General features: G+C 36.9%; 2 protein-coding genes across 4 annotated transcripts; one reads left to right on the top strand and one right to left on the bottom strand.

Moving 5' to 3' along the window:
• Positions 1–1,033: 1,033 nt before the first annotated feature.
• Positions 1,034–13,297, top strand: mfsd9 (major facilitator superfamily domain containing 9). Of its 2 annotated transcripts, none has more exons than XM_083535912.1 (6): positions 1,034–1,190; positions 2,083–2,170; positions 3,395–3,438; positions 4,019–4,148; positions 9,979–10,188; positions 10,322–13,297. In XM_083535912.1, the coding sequence occupies exons 1-6, from the start codon at positions 1,107–1,109 to the stop codon at positions 11,113–11,115; spliced, it is 1,350 nt and encodes a 449-aa protein (XP_083392038.1). In that variant the 5' UTR covers positions 1,034–1,106; the 3' UTR covers positions 11,116–13,297. The 2 variants fall into 2 exon arrangements, with proteins under 2 accessions (XP_083392038.1, XP_083392039.1); XM_083535913.1 differs by lacking the exon at positions 1,034–1,190 and adding an exon at positions 2,420–2,491 and having other exon boundaries at positions 2,112–2,170.
• slc9a2 (solute carrier family 9 member 2) lies at positions 12,222–25,694 on the bottom strand. 2 transcript variants are annotated; one of them, XM_083535910.1, is made up of 13 exons: positions 25,557–25,693; positions 25,103–25,448; positions 24,185–24,648; positions 21,764–22,014; positions 21,421–21,638; positions 19,115–19,314; positions 18,831–18,920; positions 18,604–18,674; positions 18,261–18,425; positions 18,082–18,184; positions 17,715–17,831; positions 17,479–17,566; positions 12,222–14,455 (listed from the first exon to the last, which is right to left on the bottom strand). In XM_083535910.1, exons 2-13 carry the CDS (start codon positions 25,368–25,370, stop codon positions 14,097–14,099), a joined length of 2,394 nt encoding a protein of 797 aa, XP_083392036.1. In that variant the 5' UTR covers positions 25,371–25,448; positions 25,557–25,693; the 3' UTR covers positions 12,222–14,096. The 2 variants fall into 2 exon arrangements, with proteins under 2 accessions (XP_083392036.1, XP_083392037.1); XM_083535911.1 differs by lacking the exon at positions 17,479–17,566 and having other exon boundaries at positions 14,294–14,455; positions 25,557–25,694.
• Positions 25,695–26,131: the final 437 nt, after the last annotated feature.

Here is a 26,131-nt window from a genome sequence, read left to right as displayed (position 1 = left end):
TTGTAATAGGTTAAATAATAACAATAAATAATATGTAAAAAAGTTTATTTTCCCATTTTTTTTCTTTCTTTACCGCAGGTGGTGTAGAGATGTGTTGTGCATTACCGCCATCTAGTGAATAGCTGATGGAAGTGTCCGTATTATCGAAGCAAAAACATCACATTAAGAAACTTCTGTATGAAATACGCAATATGCAATACACATTTAAAATCAAAATGTTTATTCTAAAGTCAGGGTTGTAAAAGTGTATTAGCAGATATTAAAGTTAGGCATATGTTGGCCACATTGGCACATCTTTTAAATAATTACATATATTTGCAAATTTGTAAAGACATGACAAAGATTATCGGACTAGTTCCAAAAAGTATGTTTTGCAAATGAAGCAAATTATCATTTAGTGTTTGACCCACTAAAATTCATAACACAATACAAGAAAGACACAAACCCTAATGCTTGTCTTGCAATTATTAGGATTCACAGTGGTCTAATCAATCGAAAATATTATATTTTTAACAACGACCAATCATTTTTTCAGTAAGTTTAATATTACTAAAATGACAATATATAGGAGTTTTAAACTAATTTAATTGCTTTTATTTAGTTCATCTATTTTCATTCTACATCAGACCATAACACCTTTATCATGAGTTTTTTTCCTCCCCACACATTTACTAGGGTTTATTATGGTTTTAAAACAGTAAAATAAAAAACATATAAGAAACAAAAGACACGAGAAAAAAAATAAAGGCAAACTCAATTAAAAATAAAATCAAAACTATTTCGAAAGTAGCGCGTGTAAAATATGACGCCAAGCTTGGACTGTACCACAATCATGATCATAACGTCTTCTTAATGATCACTCTTAAATGCCATTTCCGGTTAAAATAACCTCAAAAGTAATAATAAATAAATGTTAGCAACCGAAATGATGAATCCATAATAAGTATGTATGTGTAAAGCGGGTGCATTTCTGTATACTTACCCCCTTCCAAGTAAAACTTGGTCCAGTCCTGGCGGTGACGCTGCACGTGTTTTGTGCAGTGCAGTTAAAGAGAGAAACGCAGCTGCAGCTTCCGGGTTTTTTGCGGCGGTCTGAGAGCAGGAGAATGAATCATTCTGAATGTAATAATTTTTACAAGTCTAAGAGACCCGCACGGATTATAAAATGCATATACATAGTTGGGTTCATGGTGAGTAGCATTAGTTTATTCCGAGAAATCATGCTGGGTTGCTTGATACCATGCAGAGGGGTAAAGACTGTAGAATGATCATGGAGCATAGTGGCATTTATATCCTGAGATAGTCAGGTGCATCATACATCTGAGATGAGGGGAAAAAGAGAAAAGGGGTTAAAGGTTCTCTGAACAGAGCTGAGATTTAAATCGATAACCTTGCGAAGAGTAACGCTGAACTTTTTCCTCTATCCTACAATGGATCTGATCCAACTGGTCTAATTGCATTCCTGCACCTTGCCCTGCTGTTGTGTTTAATCCCACCTCATTTAGCGATGTCCTCCTTTTCAGACACAGCCACTAGCATACTCATGCAGTTGAAATCAGAAGTATATTTGCTCAGAATTAAGCTGTTCTCAAGGAAAACAAAGTGTGTGGTGTGACTTCAATTAGATCCTTCAATTTCCAGTCTGATCCTGGGCTAGATGTGAAACTTTGGTAGTTTGTGTGGAACTGTCTTGAATTTACATTTATGGCATCTGGCAGAGTGACTTACATTTATCTCATTCATACATTGAGTACATTCAGGAAATTCATACATTCATTGAGTAGCTATTGGGTTAAGGGCCTTGCTTGAGGGCCCCAGTAGTGGCGGCTTGGTGTGGCTGGGATTTAAACTCATGACCTTCATATACAATGTTCAATGCTTTTACTACTTAGCTGCCACCTTTCTGTCTTGTGTTTTTCAGGGCTTCTTTCCCCGCTCTTGAATCGTAATGAAATATCATGTTTTGTCATATATAATTTTTTGTTTATTATAACCAGTTTGTTAGTACTGTATATAACGCTGCAATGGAATAAGGAGTTTACATTCAAAATCATTACAATTATTTATTTTTTTTTTTTGCAGGATCTCTTTGGTGTCAGTATGATCATCCCTTTACTGAGTCACCATGTGAAGGCATTAGGAGCAAGCCCGATAGTCTCTGGAGTAGTGGGTAAGTTTCTGTGTTTCTTTATGTACAGTGAGTTAATGGAATCCTCTGAGGGATTGTTTAATTCTTAATGTGTCCTGATCAACGTGGATTCAGCATCAGTAACAACACGTAGCTGTACACATATTTATACATTTATTTAACTCTATCAGGGAGTAGTTTTTAGGGGCTTATGACCTTTGTACATTTTTTATGTTATTCTTTCCACTTAGAAAATAGCATTTTCTAACGTCTATTATTTGTGTTATACAGCGAGAGAAAGAGAGACAGAGATCATGCTAAAACAGATACTGGGGCATCTAAAATGAAATAAAATGTATTCAGGTACCTCCTAATAGTTATTGTTTTCTGTTCCTTTTTCTGCATTATTTGTAATTGATTGGTCAACTATGATTTAGTGTTTTGTCTTAAAAATTTTTTATAAGAATATATTTTTTATGTCTGTAGTTGTTATTGTTGCACACACCCTGCTTAGGTTGAAAAGCTTTTTATACTTTTGTTTTTCACATGAGCTCTGTAATTAAAATAGTATGGGCATTAATTGCAATCCCAAGGTTTCCAGTCTGAAGCTGCTTTAAATTTGGACTTTGTGTAGCATAAATACTGTAAAAAAAAAACAAAAAACATGTGATGCTGTGCCGTATGCGGCGCATATTAGGCACATTAGAGTCAGGAAAATATGCAGACAGTTAATTAGTAAACATATGACTTGACTTTGGGATAAGGATATAAATGGAAAAAAAAGCAAAACGAAAATGACAGTTTTGCTGCTCTTCCTTATATTCATTCCATAAGCCAATTTAAAACCTGATTTAATTATTGCAAAGGTAGTCAAATGTATATGTATCTTTAGTTTGTTACATTTAATTCACAATTATAGTTGTATTTAATACTAGGATTTATTGCTGAGTATTTTTCTGCGTTGCTTGCCTTTGTAAGTTGATAAAGCAGTAAAAATGAGTTAATTCATGATTAGCTGCAAGTGAATTTTGGAATTTCGTGATGAAATGGCCAAATACCCACAGCCTTGTTCTAAAATCTAATGCAAAGTCTTTCCACAGGGGTAAAGGTCTGATTGTTTTGTCTCCATTACCCATAAAGTGTATGAACCAAGGCTGAAGATTGTAAAACTCGAGACACTCTTATAAGCTCAGCTGAAACACTATGTTGAGACAGATCATATGTTTCAGAATTTACCATTCCAATGCTCTCATGTGTATATTGCAGGGTCCACTTATGGGGTTTTACAGCTTTTCTCCAGCACTTTAATAGTAAGTAACTAATAAAATACAGCATATTACTGTGATACAAGTGTTCATTATTTCAGTCCTGTTCCCATTTTAAATTGATTTCAAGCTGCAGGGTCATGAGACAAGAATTTGCAAGTGAAGGAGGTGTTTGTTTTGGGGTGTTTTTTGTTGGATGCTAAGCACAGAGAATAAGGAGAAGAACAGCCAAAGCTCTGTTCTACACTAATTTATTTGGCCCCTAATTGCATTAAGTCAGCATGTTTTGTATGCTTTTGTCCTGTATATAGCGTAGCACTTCGCCTAAAAGTTGTGAAATGTCTCAAGCTGAAACCTACACACTGCATGTAGACATTCGGCTTGGATTCAATCTCCGATCAAATTATCAGCCTTTTTAATCATGTTTTCATGATGCTTATCAATGCTTTGTCATATTCCCTAGTATGCAAAACTACTTAAATGTTTTATACATGTTCAAACAGGCTGCTTGTAAAACTCAAATTAAAACTGCAAGTAGTATCATGCTTTAAAATCATTCTTAATAAATAAAAAAAAAGTAAAATTTTTTCTTTGTTCATTGTACATCATAATCTTTGTTTGGCAGGGCAGCTGGAGTGATGTAGTGGGGAGACGTTTTTCTTTATTAACCTGCCTTCTACTCAGTGCTTTCGGATATGGCCTTCTGGGAATGTCTACTACTATCGCCCTGTTTGTGCTGGCCAGAATACCAGTGGGTATGTTATGGAGACCTGTTGCATTTACAAATCTGAAAGACAAAGCAATTTCTGATTTTATGCAGTACAGATATACAGGACTGGGCATATTACTTTTTTTTCTGTTTACTATACAGTATGATATTTTCTGCAAAATGTTCCCCAGCATTCCCAATATTCCTTAACATTAATTTCAAAAGATGCCAATATATCTTAAATCTTATAGTATAAATCTTAAGTATTCTTGTATTACATAGGTTTCTCTCTTTGTTATTCAGACACTTCTTTTTATTTTTTAACCTATATTATTGCAACATCTAGAGAAAGATGGAAGCTATTTAAGAATTATGCAAACACAGATAACTGAGAAGACTGGGATATGACTTTAATTCTTCTTCTTCTTTCGGCTTCTCCCATTAGGGGTCGCCACAACAGATCATCTGTCTCCATACTCCTCTGTCCTCTACATCTGCCTCTTTCAACCCAACCACCTGCATCCTTGTTCTTCCTCTTTTCCTCCTTCCTGGTGGCTCCATCCTCAGCATTCTCCTACCAATGTACCCCATGTCCCTCCTCTGCACATGTCCAAACCATCTCAATCTCGCCTCCCTCACCCTGTCTCCAAAACGTCCTAATCCTGTCCATTCTCGTCACTCCCAATGAAAACCTTAACATATTCAGCTCTGCTACCTCCAGCTCCACCTGCTGTCTTTAGTCAATGCCATCACAGGTCTCACCACAGTCCTTTGAACTTTCCCTTTCACTCTTGCAGATACTCTTCTATCACAAATCACTCCTGTCACTCTTCTCTACCCACTCCATTCTGCCTGCACTCTTTTTTTTACTTCTCTAACACATACTCCATTACTTTGCACTGTTGACCCCATGTACCTGAACTCCTCCACCTGCCTCCTGCCTGGCTAATCAGTACAAATCCTTTTTTCCCTCCTCAGTGTTCAACTTCTCATACAGATCCTTATATGCTTTTTACTTTCCTACACCATTTCTCTTTCCATTCACACCATGATAGTACAGTTTAAACCTCCTCCAATGTTCCTGGCCTTACTCCTTTTCCACTTTGTCTCCTGAACACACAACATATCTACCTGTCTCATCTCCATCAAATCAGCTATCTCTCTCCCTTTACCAGTCATAGTACCAACATTTAAAGTGCCCACCCTAACCTGGCACTTAACCCCCTTTTTCTCCTCTTCTTTTCCTTCATCGGCCAACAGTAGCCCAATTTTCACCGGTACCCTGTTAGCTAACAATACCTGTGGGGTCTTTGGTGCGATACCTCGACTAAAGGAAAAAAAAATAATCGGCTTAAAACGCAAATTTTAATTAATTAAGAGCAACCTTTATCTTATTTATACAGCATAAGGTTGAGGGCCTTGCTCAAGGGCCCAGCAGTGGCAGCTTTGTGGTGCTGACACATAAATGTTTGATCAAAAATCTAATGTTGTAATATCTATATACTGTATAGCAAACTTTTTTTATTAGAGTTATTGTTTTTATTTTAACCACAGCTTGGTTTGATGCAATATCTTGGATTATTATTTTTTTGTTAAAAAAAAAAAAAAATATATATATATATATATATATATATATATATATATATATATATATATATATATATATATATATATATACACACAACCCTATTAATTCGACGTTTTTGAAGTGGAACCGCCAAATTCTCGCTTTTTCTAAGCATTTTTTATCGGTTATGTCGATATCTCGAGCACAAGGGGGGGGGAAATTTGCCATTTAACGTCGGTTATCTCGGTGCAGCCGCAGAAGAACTCGCGAAAGTGGCGGAAAAATCAAGTCTTACAGCTGCTACAGGTGTTGTATTGTATACTGGTGAATCTCTGCTGTTAGTTAGTGCACATATGCCTTTTGTTGTTAAATGTTATGCGATAACCGGGAGGCGAAAGTAGAAGCGCGGCGCTGAACAGCACACGGGAGAACGTGAGATGAGCAGCAAAAGCATAGAATGAACACCGGCAGGATTGGGGGGGAATCCGCGGTGGGCTTTGGGAAGAAAAGAGCAGCCGGTGAGAGAGTGCCAGTGGGAAGACACGTACCGGGATACGTATGCGCGATAACAACGACCGCCGTGAACCAACATATACCAACAATAACGGACAGTGAGAGTGTGGAAGTTCACATAGGAGCTGGTGATGATGATAAACGAGCACCATATGTGCGCGATTGAAGCCGGGAGCTTCAGAGAAAGCGGCCGAGAAAACACCTGACACGCCGAAGGGGGCGTGGCAGGGGGATTCCTGACAGATAAACATGTACTGTATTTATTTTTATAGCATGCCTTCATTAAACAAATCGCAGCAACGCTTTTGTGTAAAAAAAAAAAAAAAAAAAAAAACCTCCAAAAACACATGCATGCACATTCTCATTTATTAACGCACATCATGTACATAAAGAAATTTTAAGCACGTTATTTTGATTTTCGTTTATCTCGATCATTGGTTATCTCGATGCTTTTTGGCAACCCCCCTAGGACATCAACATAACCGGGTTCCACTGTGTGTGTGTGTGTGTGTGTGTGTATGTATGTATGTATGTATGTATGTATGTATGTATGTATGTATGTATGTGTATATGTATATATATATATATATATATATATATATATATATATATATATATATATATATATATATATATATATATATATATATATATAATGTTTTATAATTTATTTATTTTTTACAAAAAAAATTATATATACTGTATATACAGTGAGGAAAATAAGTATTTGAACACCCTGCTATTTTGCAAGTTCTCCCACTTAGAAATCATGGAGGGGTCTGAAATTGTCATTGTAGGTGCATGTCCACTGTCAAGTCAAGTCAAGTCAAGTTTATTTGTATAGCGCTTTTCACAACAGACATTGTCTCAAAGCAGCTTTACACAAATCAACAGTTAAGGTGAATGGTGTGAATTTGTCCCTGATGAGCAAGCCGCTGGCGACTGTGGCAAGGAAAAACTCCCTTAGATGTTATGAGGAAGAAACCTTGAGAGGAACCGGACCCAAAAGGGGAACCCATCCTCATTTGGGTGACATCAAGAGTTTGATCATAAATCTTTCAACAATACAGAACACTGGAGAGTAAGAACTAACATGATTACTGGAGTTTAAGATTATAAGTGATGTTCTTTCTGCAGTCTTATACAGTCTATATGGTTAGTAGCTCCTAGTTTTATAAGCTCAGCATTTGTGATCATCACAGATCCAGCATCAGCTTCTCCATGCCAGAGCCTTTAAACACTCCAGGAAGTCCAATGTCAAACTCCACACATGTAGCGGGATCCAAATGGCACTGGTACGTCTCTAGATGGTTCGGGATGTTTGCGAGTTCTGCATCTACTTCTTCAAAGGTCCGTAATCATCACGAGGTGGGAGGTGACTGGAGCTGGCCAAACCTCAGGGTGTCTTGGGATGGGGAGAGAAAGAGAAGCAGTGGAGAGGAATAAGCGTAACTGCTGTTCATGATATTAACAGCACACGTTGATAATGTGCATGTGATCAGATGTTCTGGAGCACAAGGTTATGATGTGAGACGTATGTTATGTGTAGGCTTTGCTAAAAAGATATGTTTTTAATCTGCACTTAAACTGAGTGAGTGTGTCTGAGCCCCGAACACTGTCAGGAAGACTATTCCAGAGTTTAGGAGCTAAATGTGAAAATGCTCTACCACCTTTAGTGGGCTTTGCTATTCTAGGAACTACTAGAAGCCCAGAGTTTTGAGATCTCAGGAAACGTGGCGGATTGTAGCGTGTTAAAAGACTGGATAGATACATAGGAGCCAAAGCATTTAGTGCTTTATAAGTGAGAAGTAATAGTTTGTAGTCTATTCGAAACTTAACCGGAAGCCAATGTAGGGACGATAGGATTGGGGTTATGTGATCATATTTTCTTGACCTAGTGAGAACTCTGGCTGCTGCATTCTGGACTAACTGAAGTTTGTTTATTAATTACGTGTCCACTGTGAGAGACATAATCTAAAAAAAAAAATCCAGAAATCACAATGTATGATTTTTTTTACTATTTATTTGTATGATACAGCTGCAAATAAGTATTTGAACACCTGAGAAAGTCAATGTTAATATTTGGTACAGTAGCCTTTGTTTGCAATTACAGAGGTCAAACGTTTCCTGTAGTTTTTCACCAGGTTTGCACACACTGCAGGAGGGATTTTGGCCCTCCACACAGATCTTCTCTAGATCAGTCAGGTTTCTGGCCTGTCGCTGAGAAACACGGGGTTTGAGCTCCCTCCAAAGATTCTCTACTGGGTTTAGGTCTGGAGACTGGCTAGGCCACGCCAGAACCTTGATATGCTTCTTACAGAGCCACTCCTTGGTTATCCTGGCTGTGTGCTTCGGGTCATTGTCATGTTGGAAGACCCAGCCTCGACCCATCTTCAATGCTCTAGCTGAGGGAAGGAGGTTGGTTCCCAAAATCTCGCAATACATGGCCCCGGTCATCCTCTCCTTAATACAGTGCAGTCGCCATGTCCCATGTGCAGAAAAACACCTCCAAAGCATGATGCTACCACCCCCATGCTTCACAGTAGGGATGGTGTTCTTGGGATGGTACTCATCATTCTTCTTCCTCCAAACACGTTTAGTGGAATTATGACCCAAAAGTTCTATTTTGGTCTCATCTGACCACATGACTTTCTCCCATGACTCCTCTGGATCATCCAAATGGTCATTGACAAACCTAAGACGTGCCTGGACATGTGCTGGTTTAAGCAGGGGAACCTTCCGTGCCTTGCATGATTTCAAACCATGACGTCTTAGTGTATTACCAACAGTAACCTTGGAAACGGTGGTCCCAGCTCTTTTCAGGTCATTGACCATCTCCTCCTGTGTAGTTTTGGGCTGATTTTTCACCTACCTTAGGATCATTGAGACCCCACGAGGTGAGATCTTGCATGGAGCCCCAGTCCGAGGGAGATTGACAGTCATGTTTAGCTTCTTCCATTTTCTAATGATTGCTCCAACAGTGGACCTTTTTTCACCAAGCTGCTTGGCAATTTCCCCGTAGCCCTTTCCAGCCTTGTGGAGGTGTACAATTTTGTCTCTAGTGTCTTTGGACAGCTCTTTGGTATTGGCCATGTTAGTAGTTGGATTCTTACTGATTGTATGGGGTGGACAGGTGTCTTTTTGCAGCTAACGACCTCAAACAGGTGCATCAAATTTAGAGATATTTTTCAGAATTCTAGCTGATAGACAGATGTTCAAATACTTATTTGCAGCTGTATCATACAAATAAATAGGTAAAAAATCATATATTGTGATTTCTGGATTCTTTTTTTTTTTTATGTCTCTCACAGTGGACATGCACCTACGATGACAATTTCAGACCCCTCCATGATTTCTAAGTGGGAGAACTTGCAAAATAGCAGGGTGTTCAAATACTTATTTTCCTCATTATTATATATATATATATATATATATATATATATATATATATATATATATATATATATATATATATATATATATATATATATAATTTTTTTTTTTTGTTTCTTTAATTATTTTATTTGTTGTCACTTGGATACACCTTAAAGCCTGCTTGTCATCTACAGAATCAAGTGTTTAAATCCTGTAAGAAAATTGATTTGGACTTGCCTTACGTTTTTTTGTGTAGATTTTATATAATAGATTTTTACTAATGTTTGTTTGAATTTATGTAGACTCTATGCAGTTGGTTCTCTATTAAGAACTGCAAACCAAGCAGCAGGCTCATTTAAAAAATGTATTGATCAGTGATAACCGATGTTTGTATGGATAATTTTTTTCACCTTTTTCACAGGGCTTTTTAAACACTCCTTGTCCATTTGCCGAGCCCTCCTGTCAGATTTAGTGACTGATACAGAACGCCCTCTGGTAATGGGTCACTTTAATGCAGCTTCCAGTGTGGGATTCATCCTGGGCCCAGTAGTAGGAGGCTACCTCACTGAACGTGAGGGAGGATTTTATTTGTCCTCCTTAGTCTGTTCAGCTATCTTCGTCCTTAATGCAGGTGCACCAGAATTATAATTGTATATTTTACCAATTGACTTGTATCTATAATTATTTGTGTATTTCCATTTTTGTTCTGGTTGATAGTTATCTGCTCTGTAGACTTATTAAGACAATTTTGTCATCATTTTCAGGTTTAGTCTGGATGTTGCCATGGAGTGAGATTCCAAATCACCATTTCAGTGCTAACCAGAACATTAAGAGCAGACAGCCACATGATGGACTGAGAAACTGTGATGGAAACCACCATATTTGTCTGTCTACCACTAAAACCAAAAATGTCATTCAAGACTGGGGTAATATGGCTCTAATCCAGCTGACTTCAGTAGGAGCACAAATCCGCATGGTGGCCTCTTCTGATATGTGGGATGTTTTTCTGGTGCGTCTGCTAATGGGGTTGGCTATCATGCTTTATCACAGTAACTTCTCTCTGGCTATGGAGGAGCGCTTTGATTTGAAACCCAAAGCGACAGGCTACATGATCAGCTATAGCAGCATGCTGGGTGCACTGGCTGGGTGCCTGGTGGGCCCGATGACTCGTCTTTACAGAGGCAATATGTCTGCCCTGCTGCTGCACTCCACAGCAATCACATGCTCATTGATCTTCCTGTATGCCGCAGCAGGTAGCATCTGGCACGTCATTCTCTCCTCCACATTCTTTGGCATTTCAACCAGCGTGGGGCGCACCTGCATTACAGACCTGGAGCTGCAGCGTGGAGGGAATGCAAGGGCTAGTGGTACCTTGATTGGAGCGGGCCAGTCAGTAACTGCAGTGGGGCGCATACTGGCCCCGTTGCTATCCGGCCTGACTCAGGAATTCAGCCCATGTGGGCCACCAAGTCTTGGGGTGATGCTGGCGCTCACAGCTCTTGTGCTACTGCTTGTCAGGACTTCAATGTGGGCTAAGATGAAGAATAAGAATGCATGATCGGACCAAGGTTTTAAGCCACATATATAAGAGAACATTGGGCAATGTGGAGGCAGCTGTTGAAACTGGCTGGTGGCTCTCTGACAATGAAATGAATAGATTTTTGATATAGTTGTGATCTTGGTAGGACCGGTACCACTTCTTTTAAATGTTTATTTTTTTAAACATAAAATTTAAATGTTTTTATACATGATTTATTATGAAGCAATAGATAAATGGTAAAGCAGATAGCATTGCTGCATCACAAACCTAGGGTAGCTGCTTTGTTCTTGAGTTCAGGTTAATATCTATGTGAAGATTTACATAGTCTTGCCTTTTGGTTTCCCGCTCCATGGTGCAAGGTGATACTGTCATTTGATCCAGGGTAAAGTTTCTGCCTCTGCCAATGTTCCTTGGGATAAACCTGTATTGGCAGTTCCAATACAGGTTCTGTGGGAGGCAGTCTGAGTTCAGTTGCAATGTTGTACAATATTGTACCCATGAATTTGAGCACAACTCGTACGCTGGTGCACATTTTTTTTAAGGAAGTAAAGTAACCTGCACTTCTGTTTTAGTCAATGATGACATAATTATTAGTAGTGCTTGAAAAGCATCACTATTACAATTGCTCATACTTATTACTATAATTCTTCTTTTTTCACCAAGACAAAAATTCAGCATGTAACTGCTATTAGTTGCTCACTTTAGGTCAGAGTTGCAATTTGGTTAGGATATTAACATTGCATGAGGTCAGGTGAGGTCAACAATTAAACCTCAAAATACATCGATTAAAAACCTACTGCAATATATTTGGTTTACTAGCATTGCAGCATCACAGACCTAGGGTACCCGTTTTGTTTTTGAGTTCAGGTTACCGTCTATGTGAAGTTTCGCATAGTTTTCAAAATATCCAACTCCTTTTGGTTTCCCTCTCCATTCTGCCTGCCAACATCAAAGTGATTTCAGCAAATAACATAGGTCTCCCTGATGTTCGCCTTTATCTGCCACATCAGATCTAGCCTGGTACTACCTGCAAATCTAATTCTGTTCCCGCCGGGATAAATTAAAATCAAATCTGGGTCGTAGCGTGTGGCAGCACTTTTTTTTTTTTTTTTAGGCGGAGGAGCGGCAACAGCCTTATCCACTTTCTTTGCCTTCCTATTTGATGTAAAAATCTTTTTATTATGGAATTAATTTGTAGAAACATTTTACATATCAGACTAAAGTAAAAACAAACTAAATATTGTAGGTTTATTCAGGTGTTTTTACAATGCCTAGGAAAGATACACATTAATTAAAAAAAAATAAAAAAAAGGTAAATGATTGAGTCTCCTATGCAGCAGTTGGTGCACTTCCATAATCAAGTTTGTTCTAATTCTTTTTAGGTTTTCATATCACAGGAAAATGTTTATAAAAATATTTTATTTAATTTTTTTTTAGATTACATTACAGTTTTTCTCAGGTGCTTTGGAGCATTTTCTAGAATCATACATGAACATATCATTGCTATCAGAATGACAAGTCCTTTTGTCATTGTTAACAAACAAGGAAGTCGAAATGTTTAGTCATGTTGTGAATATGACAGTGCATGGTTTTATTTCCTGATATGAACTACAGTGTTACAATGTTAAAAAATGCAAAAGGCTGAATTTCTTCTGTATGACATCTATGAATTTCAACACCACAAATGTACACATACTTGTATGTGGGATATTTATTGCAAGAGCCCAGACAGGATTTACACTTTTAATGTATTGTACTAGTATTCATTCATTTCTTGGTTGTTTATCCACTTTCAGAAATTGTTATTCTGTTATATATATGTTTATATATGCTCACTAATTGATTTAACGAGATTCACCTTTGACCTGTTTTAGAGAACTAGTTGACTACTACTACACTCCCCTTCATTGGTGAAATTGAAGAGCTGCACAATTCATCAATTAAAGACACATTTTATAAAAAGAAAAAAAAAAATTTAATAGAAATGTAAGACAGATTATGACAACAGGTTTAACCATTTTCCATTCAATGATTTATGCAATGATCGAATGCCTAGATGCTTTGGGGATTAAGACTATTTAGTTGAGAACCGTTATAACGAAAAATGCTTTTATGATTTGTGCAAGTGACTACTTAATGTGGAGGTTTTTAAAATTCAATTTCTGAACTGAGAAAAACTATTAAAAAAACACTAAATGAACTGATGTGGAAAATCAATCTGTGCACTGATGATTTAAAAAAAAAATACAGTTCAGTAATTTCCATGGTAGCTTTACTCATCAAAAGTTGATGATGAAAGGATTTTTGTCCATGCCTTCATGCAGTATGTGTTAAGCTTCGTCATAAACTTGTGGTGTGGTGACTTCCTTTCCTCAATTCAGTTTTCAGCAGGGTGCAAATTTGGGGACCCCCATGGTTTTTGCAAAACTCATTTTGTGCTTTGTTAATCATTTCTATGTTGAAGGTGTGTTTGTTTTGTTCATCATTTTTGTTGAAAGTTAATATGCTCTAGCTATGGCCACTTTTCAGTGTTTTTGCAGAGTAAATTGGGGATGTTGTGTATATGACATGCAAAAATGAAGCATTAGTGTGCATGAATCTTTTTTTTTTTTTTTACTCGGCTAATATTCAACAACTTTGCTTAAATGACTGCTTTGTTTGATTATGTACAACAGTTAACAGTCTATTCACTAAAAGCAGAGCTCATTTCCACTTCAACTTTGATGAATAAAGGCCAGTCAAAATTCTATATAATGAGCAGCAAAAGTAGTACCAACATTATTAATGACGCATTTTGAATACTTTGGTATTCTACAGGTTTCTACACGCTGTAAATGTTTAACAACCCAGTAAAACGGGTCCTAAACAAAAGTAATTTCATTTCTGTCTTAACCCAGGTATTCTGTTTTTTATTTACTGTAGGAACAGTAGTGTATGTTTCAGCCACATAATTTGGTTAACATGCGACATGAATTTTGCTTTTGCTGGCCCTTTTGATCCTATGGCTTCCACTGAGGTCTCCGTAGCAGAGGGTTTCGTGCCTCACTGGTGTCTTGCTCAGGAAGTTTTGGCCTCCATGTTGTAGGGGGAGATACAGCCTGCTGCTCTTCTATTTCTGGCTCATAGTCTCTGGTCCTGTGGTGGATATGCCGATGTGGATTTGAGACCTTGGAAGAAGTGGAGCTGAGGCTTAATGAGCCATACTGCTTCTGTTCCTCATTTATATCATCTACACTGGTCTCCACAAAAGGCTCCAGCCTCCTGAGAGGTGCCATTGGCATGGAGAGGGTACGTGCAGGCTGCCTAGATTTGGGCCTGGATGATGGGTAGCTAGGTTTTATCACAATGTCAGCTTCCTCTGAAAAAATACAGGCATCGCTTTATTTGACTAAACAAACAAAGGCTTAACTAGAGTGATTGATATATTAATCATGCTACTTTGAAACTAACCGTGGCACAACATTGGATATAGTATAAATGGAAACAAGGCTGGTTTCAAAGAGCAGTGAATGAAGAAAAAGTCCTAGTGCATTAGCAACACTTGGTCCATAAATAAGAAACTAATTTGCAGTGTAAGTAAAGTAAACTTTGTCATTAATTGGTGCAAAATCAGATTAGACTTTCCTCACAGATAGAAATAAACATAAGGAGGGTCCAGATTTTATTTTTTTTTCTTCAACATTGTACATTAATACTAAAGACATCCAGACACACATAAAATGCTGTTGTAAACAAAAAAGCCTTGAAAACACCCCAGAATATGTCTTATATTTTAGATTATTCTAAATAACTAAATTTTTTTCTGTGATGACAGCTTTGCAGATTAATGAGGTAGTCACCTGGAATGATTTTCAGTTCATAAGTGTACCTTATCAAGAGTTAATTTGTGACATTCAATGGTCAAAAGTATTATTAGTGCTACTACAACTGTACAAATCCATATTATGGCAAGAAAAACTCACTTAAGTAAAGAGAAAAGGCAGTCCATCATTACTAAAAGCAAAATTTAGTAAACAGGACAATGACCCCAAATACACCTGCTATGTTTTTTTTTCTTTTTCTTCCTGGTAGCATAGCCGAGTGTAGCTAGCTAGTCTGTTAGTTAGGTTAAGCTTCCAAAATACAGCCTAGAGTAGAAATTTTTCTTATGTTCATTTCTTAGGCACTGTCTATGTTTTTTTGCCGGTGTGAGTCTAGTCTTTATGACTCTGTTGAATACTTTTGGAATCTCTTTTCTTACCTTACTGCACTTGACCATTAAAGCAACAACTACTCTAAACTCTGGTCCTACTATTTTGTCCAAACAACCCACAACAACTAAACGGTTATTGTTCCCACACTCCCCTAGGCCTAGCGAAGGTGGGAACATAAGTTTTTTACAGACAAAATCCTTATTTTATTATTTTGTCTGTAAAAAAAAGTTTGTTTATACACCTACCAGCAAGTTTTTTGGAAATCTGGAGAACACCCATACAAATGCAGTGAGTACAGGTAAGCCACACACACACACACGCACACACACCCACTTACCCAAGTTTGGGAACAAAGCAGGAAATCTGGAGCTGTGACACAGCAACACTACCCATTACACCACTGGACCACCTCTCCTAACTAACAATTTTCCTGGATAGTTTCCTTTCACTAAAGAAAGCCTTTTGAATAATTTGAATATAGAAAACTTTTGGATGCCCCTTGAATAAATGACTAGGGTGAGTTACTCTAAAGCCTCAAATTCCCTTTTGGACTAGGCTTGGTTTAGTGCATTAATGATAAATATTTCCCCAAATCCTCTTATTTAGAATGCAAACAAAACACCTAAGATACTAAAAAGCAGATACCATAAATACTTATACTTGAATGCTGTAGCTAGATAATTTATACTGGCCTCTGTTGCACAAATAAAGAGCAGGACAGAAATAAATTCCACTCTAATGCTAGATGATAAAAGATGCTAAAGATATAACCATGTTTACAACAAGTACAGTCTAACCCAGGAAGGCTGTAGTGCTATCATAAAGAGAACTGAAATGAAGAAACAAAAACAACAGAGGAACAGGAAGGATGGTCCTTAGAAAAACAACATAGAGCCTAATATGTCCTACTGAGATAAGGTGCAGATGCACTCATACTGAAGATGCCTCCCTCCAGTGGCCTTCAAGAAATAATGAGCATAGATTAAGTCCAAACTTGAAGGATCCACGTCATAATAAGCAGAGAACAAAATAATTCAAAAGTACAAATAGAAAACATTTAGAGTTGCACCCTTTACTGCTTCATTAGGAAATATTCTATATATCTATATTTAGATGATTTTGAAGTTGATGCAAGTGCCATATGAGCTGGAGCTGTGCTGTTACAGGAGGATGCCTGTGGAATTGACCATCCTGTATTTTATTTTTCACGTAAATTCACCAAACATCAAGTAAAATACTCTACAATAGAACAAGAAACTCTAGCATTGTTGCTTGCTTTACAGTTCTTTGAAGTATATGTTGGTTCTGCGACTCTACCAATTATTGTGTATACAGATCACAACCCTCTAGTCTTTTTGTCCCGTATGTACAATCAAAATCAAAGGCTCATGGAGATATGGAGATGGTCTTTTGCCGGTGTGAGTCTAGTCTTCTTGTCTCTGTTAAATACTTCTGGAATCTGTTTTCTTACCTTACTGCACTTGACCATTAAATCAATAACCACTCTAAACTCTGGTCCCACTATTTTGTCCAAACAACCCGCAACAACTAAATGGTTATTGTTCCCACACTCCCCTAGGCCTAGCCAAGGTGGGAATGTAACACACCTCTAGGTTATGTAAGTTATGTAACTATTTGCTCAAGAAGGAGAGTAATGGAGTGCTGCTTTACATGGCCTGGTCTCCACAATCACTTGATCTAAATCCAGTTAAGATGGTTTGAGATGAGTTAGACAGAAGATTGAAGGAGAAACCGCTAACAAGCTCTCAACTCCTCTAGGAAATCCTCAAGATTGTTTTAAAACCATTCCAGGTGACTACCTCATGAGGTTGACTGAGAGAATGTTAAAAGTGTGGAAGGCTGTCATCAAAGCAAAACTTTACAGAAAGAGAAATTATCTAAAATATATTCTGGATTATTTTACATGTTTTTGTTAACTACATATTGTCCTTTTACAGTTTGGATGTCTTAAATATTAATGTACAATGTTAAATAATAAATATAAAGAAAAAACACTGAAGAAGATTTGTCCAAACTTTTCACTTGTACTGTTTGTACACATAATCCACTTTTTAAAAAATCTCTGTAAACCTCTTTTAAAAAGTCAAACAAACTCCATAACTACATAAATTAGATCCTAGTAATTGAATGGTGAGTGTGTGTGTTTAGCAACGGGTGTGGTTTTCACCATTGGCGTTTCTTCTCTCTGTAGCAAATCGGGAGTTCAGACTTTGACCCACAGGAAGAGAAAAATATTTTAGAGCCCCTGCATCCTCCTAGTGTAGCAGAGTTGCAGAGTTTTGGGAAATCAGAAAAAAAAAAAGTACATAAAAAATACTTATACTAAAATCCTTAAGATTAAAGAATAACTGTAATGCTACTATATAGGAGCAGCAGGTTTTTGCTAAGCACAATGTTTCTTACCATGCTTTGGAGTCTTCTAGTTCTAAGACTGCGTCGGAGGCTGGTGTGTCGTCTCATCAGGATCTCTCTGTTTTGGGTTTCATTAGGGAGGGCATGTTTATTGGTATAGGACACAGTCTAAGAGAGGAAAAGTTAGAATCACAAGATGACAAGTCACTTTAATACATAAAAATTTAAATGGTGTGTGTGTGTATGTGTGTGTGTATATATATATATATATATATATATATATATATATATATATATATATATATTTATATATATATATATATATATATATATATATATATATATATATATATATATATATATATATACTGTATATATAAAACTAATTACTCACTGTCTCATACAGTGTGAAACTTACCCGTTCTCTGATCTTGTACATATTCTTTGACAAAATATCATGCATGGCTATCAGATCTGTTGTCAGAAGTGTTTTCCTGGGTTTATCAGGCTTGTTCTCCTCACTACAAAACATACAGAAAAATTATTATGCATAGTAGTTTATATAATAATATACTAATAATAGAAAAGCAGACGTACTCCAGGGATATGATTTGTTTTGTGCTAATGTCACCAGATACTGTGTCCAAGATCTCCATAGCATTTTGAAGCTCCAGTTTTTTATAAAGAGCCACAATGCTCGACTCAGGCCGGTCATCACGGATCAATATTTTACGAAGGAAACGGTTATTAAACCTCATAAACCTAGCAAATACATTTCAAATATATATTAACATTTTATCACTTAGTAAAATTATATGTCACCTTAAGAATAAAAAGACAAGTGTAAAAAAATTTTTTATAGTTATAAGTCCATGTACATGTTTTAAGAGCAAAGTAAAGTAAATAGAAAGTAGATTGCAAATAGAAGTCTAATGTTTACCTGTCTTTCAATGAATGGTGGCTCCACTGTCCACAGAGATCCTCTATTCCTGCAATTGTATGTTCCATCAACTGAAAGATAGAGCAGCTTGATTATAACCAGATGAACATGCATTTAACAATAAGTATTAAACTTTACAATGAATCATTTTACTACATGAAGCTTGTCAGTATCATTTAGCACCACATCAAAGAAATGGACCAAGATGTCCATATCTGATGACCCACCCTTTTGTGAATCTCAACGTTAATAGTGCAGAGACCCCGATTTGTCTTTCTAACATTAATCAGTTCAATAATTGGCCTTATACTGATACCCTGCAAAGAAAGAGAAAAATGTAATTAAAGTAAGGGTTCAATTTAAGGTGATGCAGTTGATTCAAAACTGCATATAGTGTTGCATTTACTTTGATAAAAACATCGTTGTGCACTGATTATTAATTCCAGATTATTCATAAATTATTAATTTGTCGCATTACCAGAAAGTGACAAATTATCAAGTAAGAAGTTACCTGGATGAAGACTGTGAAGATAATGACAGCAATGCAGGTGGTGACAAAAAGTTTTTTGCGAAGAATTGTGTCTGGAAGTGTGAAAGCTAATGCAAATGATACAGCCCCTCTAAGGCCACCATAGGCCAGACCAAACTGGTCTTTGAAATTGAAGGGGATGGTGCGGAAGGGATTAATAATCTGTGTCAATACCAGGATACCTAGAAGACAAAGTGATGTTTAAAAATCCAAATAAAACAATAGTTTATTTTAGTACTATAATACTTGCATTGTTTCAAGGAGGTAGATGGCTTAAAAAGCTTTGAAACATACACCGACCACACACAATATTATCACAATAAAACATTATGACTGGTGAAGTGAAAAACACTGATTAACTCTTCATCATGGCACTTATTAGTGGGTGGGATATATTGGGCAGCAAGTGTAGGTTTTTCCTCAAAGTTGATGTAATAGAAGCAGGAAAAATAAGCAAGAGTAAGGATTTGAGTGAGTTTGACAAGGGCTAAATTGTGTTGGCTAGACGACTGGGTTAGACAATCTTCAAAACTGCAGCTCTTGTGGGGTGTTCCCTTTCTGCAGTGGCCTGTATCTATCAAATGTGGCCCAAAGGAGGGAACAGTGGTGAACTGGCGACAGGGTCATGGGCAGCCAAGGCTGATTGATGTACGTGGGGAGATAAGGCTGGCCTGTGTGGTCCGATTCAACAGATGAGCTCCTGTATCTCAAATTGCTGAATTGCTAAATGGGTCAAGGCTTGTTTTGGCAGCAAAAGGGGAAGTAACACACTATTAGTCACGTGGTCATAATGTTATGCATTTTCAGTGGTCCATCAAGTTATGCAATTATTCCATTGCACTGCTGCCAGATGATTGGCTGATTGGAAAATACTACTGTATACAGTATCTCACAAAAGTGAGAACACCCCGCACATTTCAACAACCAATTTATTATATGTTTTCAAGGGTCAATTCTATAGATAGAAAAATTGTGTCAATGTGAGGCTTGTATAGCAGCACAGATTTACTGTCCTCTAAAAATAATTTAACATTGTTGATACAACAAAATAACTGGCAAAAGTGAGTACACCTTAAGTGATAACAGCTGTATATCATTTAACCATGCAAAGCCACATGTCCTATTCGTGATGTTCATGTTTTTCTCTGCTTGACAGGACCATACAAATTTCTGTTAGAGCAGGTAAAAGGTGGCTCTTTGAGTACAATTGTTTCATACTGACCACTGGATGTTCAAAATGGCACCTCATGGCAAAGAACTCTCTGAGGGTTTAAGAATTAGAATTGTTGCTCTCCACAAAGATGGCCTAGGCTATAAGAAGATCGGTAACACCCTGATACTAAGTTACAGTACAGTGGACAGGGTCATACAGAGGTTTTCCAAAACGGGTTACACACGGAAAAGGCCTTGCAAGAAGTTGAGTCCTTGTGCTGTGCGTCAGGGGCAGAGGTTGGCTTAAAAAAAAGACGAGTGCAGGCAGCATTGTTTTTAGAGTTTGCAGAAGAGGACGGTTCGCATGCTCTTGCTCAGACTATATGCCGCACATGGGAAAAGTCAGTTTGCACGGCCATTGTCCCAGAAGGAAGCCTTTTCTAAAGCTGGCTCACAAGAAAGCCCACAAACAGTTTGCTGAAGACTGTCTAAGAGCATGAATTACTGGAACCAAGTCCTGTGGTCTGATGAGACCAAGATAACCGTGTTTGGCTCAGATGGTGTCAGATGGTGGCAACACTCTGGTGAGGAGTACCAAGAAAATTGTGTCTTGTCTACAATCAAGCATGGTGGTGGTAGCATTATGGTCTGGGGCTGCATGGGGAGCCGCTGGTCATTCAGGGAAACATAAATTCCAACATGTACTGTGACAATCTAAAGTAGAAAATGATGCCCTCCATTCAGAAACTAGGCCGTATGGCAATTTTTTCAATATAACAATGACCCCAAACACACCACCAAATGTGCAGCTCTGGTTTCATGCCCAGCAGGATTAAGGCAGTGCTAAATAACAATGGTGCTCACACAAAAAATTCACACTTTGGACACAGTTTTGACATGTTAACTGAGGGTGTACTCATTTTTGTTGGCAGCTATTTTGTTAACTATTATAGACAATAATGGCTGTATGTTGAGTTAATATATATATATATATATATATATATATATATATATATATATATATATATATATATATATATATATATATATATATATATATATATATATATTTTTTTATTATTTTTTACAAAGGCTATTAAACTCTGGCAGCCACAAGCAAAAATGTAACCACTTACCTAATGTCCTCCAAAGTTGAGCAAAGAGCAGAGTAAATAGTACGTAACCCCAGTTCCACTCATGGTCTGTTGTTATAGTAACAACACCAAGAAAGAAGAATATAAGTGTTTCTGACACAGTGGCAAGCATTTTGATGGAATGTCGTATAGTAGTGCATGAGCGCTGAGAAACATTTTCTTCCACATAATACTTCATGGTCAAGGCACAGGTCACAATGCTGGAACAGCACAAACAATAAACTCTGGTAAAAGTATGCTACACATTCCACTGTCATTGTAAAAATTTTATTTTATCAGTATGATTAACTATGATTGAGTTTGTATTTGCATAGGTTTTACTCACGCCATGATGCTAGAAAGTGATAGCAGCTCAGCCAGCAGGTAGGCCAGGTAGCTGTACATGAAAATGAAGAGAGGCTCAATCTCTCTCACCTTCCATGTAAAACGTGTGGTAAAAGCTGCCACAAAGCCAAACAGGAACCCAAAGAACATTCCTCCAAAGCCTACCACAAAAAAGCGTGCCACAGACAGAAACACATCTGTCGCATCCAGCGCTGGCAAGCTTGCCACATGATTAAAGAGATTATAAAGTACCTGAAACACAAGCATTTCAAGGGGTACTTCAATGACAGATGCATGACCGTTTACATGGCATTATACTTTTCTATCATTGTGTATTATATACTAATAATACACAATAGTACAGTGTATAATAACATTTTGCTAAGAATCTATGTCTGATTTTTCACATTGTATGGTACACTTGTAAAAGTGCATCGGCCAAGCAAAATAATTTAATCAAATAAAGTAAAAGAAAAAAGAGTTTTCTGGATTATAATGTATAAATAATGATGACGAATAATATAAACTATTATAAAAGTTATAAGTAACATGATATTTATTTTTAGAGGTTTTATTTCCATTTTATTTGCCTTTGTGTGCCTGTTGCCTTTGTGTGTCTGTTGCTAGGGAATGACCACACCTGCTCTTGCATGATCAAATGTTTGTTCTTTTTGTCAAGAACAGAAAGCAAAGATTTGCTAACAGACACAGGCACAACACAGCATTCTATTAGGCTACTGAACAGAGCTCACTTTAATAACTGTGTTGCTATATATGCATTATATATATATATATATATATATATATATATATATATATATATATATATATATATATATATATGGATATTCTAATTAGAACATGTGAAAGGTTTAGTTAGAAAAGATATGCTGATAAAAAAAGTTTTAACTTCGTCAGCTTTGCTGATGATTCAGATTGCTGTGAGATAATATGATGCTTACTGTGCATTCACCTGCTTACACAAAGAGTACATTTTCCTACTGAAACTATGTGGCTCCAGGCTACTGTCACATTAAATCAAAACTAATAGCAGTTACATAATAATGACCTAAAAGCCATGATGACAAAAATGTATGCTCAGTAAGGTGTGTATATTTCTTACAAAACTCACAAACAGAGGAAGTTCCAGTCAGGTGAGTTGAACCTTTTGCACATCTGAACTATAGAATAAAAACCCTTAACAAGTCTAAATGAGATCCATTCTATTAATGGCTCATATTATCATATCTCAGACTCTTCTACATTTTCTTCGATATAGTGCTCTCAAAAAGAAATATCTTTGTTAAATATATACTGTTTGTGTCACAATTATTAGCACCCTTTTAAAATTATGTAAATAAAATACATTTGATGTATATTCATATTCATAATCCAACAGCACCTACATTACCAAAAGCTGTTGGGAAGGGTCTCTATGGTTCTACGGACAAATTAAACCAAAATAGAGGATTTCTGTAAGATCAGAGGTGGTTTTGATCACACAGATAATTAGCTATATAGAAAATTACTTCTTGCTCATGGCTAAATGGTGGCTCTTTAATGTTTTTCCAAAAAAATTTTGGAATCACAGACTCTTATCAAATATCAGCAGATATTAAATTACATCTGACTGCATCTTTGAGAAAGGGCTATATGGATGGATCTTTCATCAGGACAATTATCCAAAACATACATCAAAATCAAGCCGAAAGAAAGTTTTATACATCAAAATCAACACAAAATTAAGGTCCTGCCATGGCCATTTTATTCCCCTGAGATGAATCCAATAGGAAACCTGCAGAGTGAACTGAAGAGGAGAGTCTACATTGGATCTGGTCTCCAGATACCTTGCTATGTATTATGCTACTTCTCGAGCATTATAGGAAAAGATTCAGAGCTGTTATTCTAGCAAAGTGAGAAAGCACAAAATATTGACTAAAGGGTGCCAATAATTGTGGAACACATATTTAAAATTTGTCGTGTTTGATATCTATGAATGCGGAGTATTTTTGTAATTTTCGAACAAATCATCGAAAGATTAAAACCATCAGTGTACAGTTGATAACCTCAACAAGTATAGAACTAATGAATGAGCATTCGGTGTTACAGATGAGAATAAGCTATTTTGATTCTGGTTCCTATCAAGGCTGCTTCCTTATACCTTCTTAGGGAGTTTTTTCTTGCCTCTGTCGCCACTGGATTGCTTATTGGGGATAAACTCATAGGAACTCATGTATACAATTAATTAATTTATTTATTTATTTATTTAAATCTGCATTGGGACAGTGTCCATTGTTGAAAAGGCTAATACAATTAAAATTGAACTGAATTAAAAAAAAATTAATTAATTTCCACCCTTTGCTTCTATGTTTTAACCAATATGAGTGGAAGGCACTGTGGCTAATCAAAGCAGTTCACTCACCACAGTGACGGCATCATTAAATAAGGACTCGCCAAATGCCACAATGTAAAGCTGCTCATGAATGTGGACATCCTCAAATACAGTTAGCACTGCCACAGGGTCCACAGCCGCAATAATGGAGGCAAACAAAAGGTTTTCTTGTAAGTTGATATCCTGAATACCAAAGGCTGGGATCTGGCAGATACCGAAAAGAGACACGCCAATGCCAATAGAGTTCCACAAGGTCCCCACGACAGAAAACCACATCACCGTGCCCACATTCTCAAAAAAGGCACGAGTGGGCATGAAGTAGGCTGAATCCAGAACGATGGGTGGCAACATGTAGAGGAAGAAGACACTGGAGGTGAGGACAGCTGGAGGCATCTCATGTACCGAGTGCATGATAGCTCCCACTATAAGCCCAACAGCAATCAGCAAGCAGGACTCTGGTATCCATATTGTAATTTTATGGTACACATGGAAACCTGTTTTAAAAAAGTCAAGAAATAAGTGACAGATTATCCCAGTAAGTGTCAGAGTTCTATAGTCTAACACAAGAACAGTGTGCAGTATATATATGCTAAAATTATGAACATCAATATGAAATTCTGAGCCAGAAGAATGTTCCGAAAGCAATGCTATTTTCTAAAGGAGTGAGCCAAATAACATTTATTGACCTTTTTTTGTTTTAAGGAGGGGTATACATTTTCTAAATTCATGACAAATCAAAGTAAGGCAGTAATAATAACAAGTGCTGGTACTATTGTGAATTCTGTGAATTCAGGACTGCTACAGTCAATGTATGCTCTAATGTATGATATTACAGAACATATATTATTGAACATAATCTGGAAAGTATACACCTGCCTTTAACAGAAACTCCTTATCAACCGGGATTAGTTTTTAAGGACCGTGTGGAGGTCACGTGTGTTTGCTTACCTATTTTGGCAAATGAAGCAAGTAGCACCCATAATGTTATCTCGAACGGAATCTGAACACGAGGATAATTTACAGTAAACATGGGGAAATTCGTTTTCTCGGGCTCAGGAAACGAGTAAGGAGCGTCGCGTGTTGGTTTCTGTGCTGGATGTTGAGATGGAATGTTGCTTGTTGTGGGTGAAGGCACCGCGCCTGCAGTCACCAATGCCATTAGCGACCATGAGATTACAAACATAAAAATAGTTTTCAAGTTAAGTGAAAATCCCATGTTTTCACTCTGGAAGAAATAAAAATATATATCCTGTATTGTTCTCTTCCTTTTCTTTTTATTGTTCTTCAACAGTTGCTGTGTCAAGTTCAGAAGATCAGGGAAAGAACAAAAATCAACAAAGTTTACAATTCAGAAATTACATTTAGTTTCATTACACGCGTGTGTGTTATTAAGATTTCTTACCTGGTCCTTTCGCAAATATCTATGCCCCCAAGTACTCTCTGGATGTGCCCCTCCTTCCGCCCGCAACTTACCTTTCGGGTTTTACCTGACTGCATGCTCACCTGCTTCCGTGGAGACTCACTCCTGATTGGAGCGGCTTGGCTTTAAAGTAGCGTTCCAAACACATCAGCAAATGTTGAACGTTATACTTAAAAGTAAAAATAATTAATTAATAATAATAATAATAATAATAATAATAATAATAATAATAATAATAACTGTGGTATGTGAAACATAAAATATTATCATACATAATACATAATATACATATTATTATTATTATTATTTTATTATTTTATTTGTATTAAACACAATCGAAAAAAACAATGAACAATGAACACCTTCTTTTTCTGCATCATCATAATCATCATATTCTTCTTCCTCTTCTTCTTCTTCTTCTTCTTCTTCATCGTCTTATCAATTCGAATTAATACAAAAAATGAATTAAAAAAAAACAAAAAACAAGACTCCCTAACGGGTGTAATACTCAGTTTTAACCTCTCGATGGAGCTGTTTGACCAATCTTTGAAGCAAAA

Source organism: Silurus aristotelis (assembly GCF_946808225.1).
Source record: "Silurus aristotelis genome assembly, chromosome: 3".
NCBI lineage: Eukaryota > Metazoa > Chordata > Actinopteri > Siluriformes > Siluridae > Silurus > Silurus aristotelis.
Note: the sequence above shows the minus strand (reverse complement) of the source record. Positions and strands in the feature narration are given on the sequence as shown.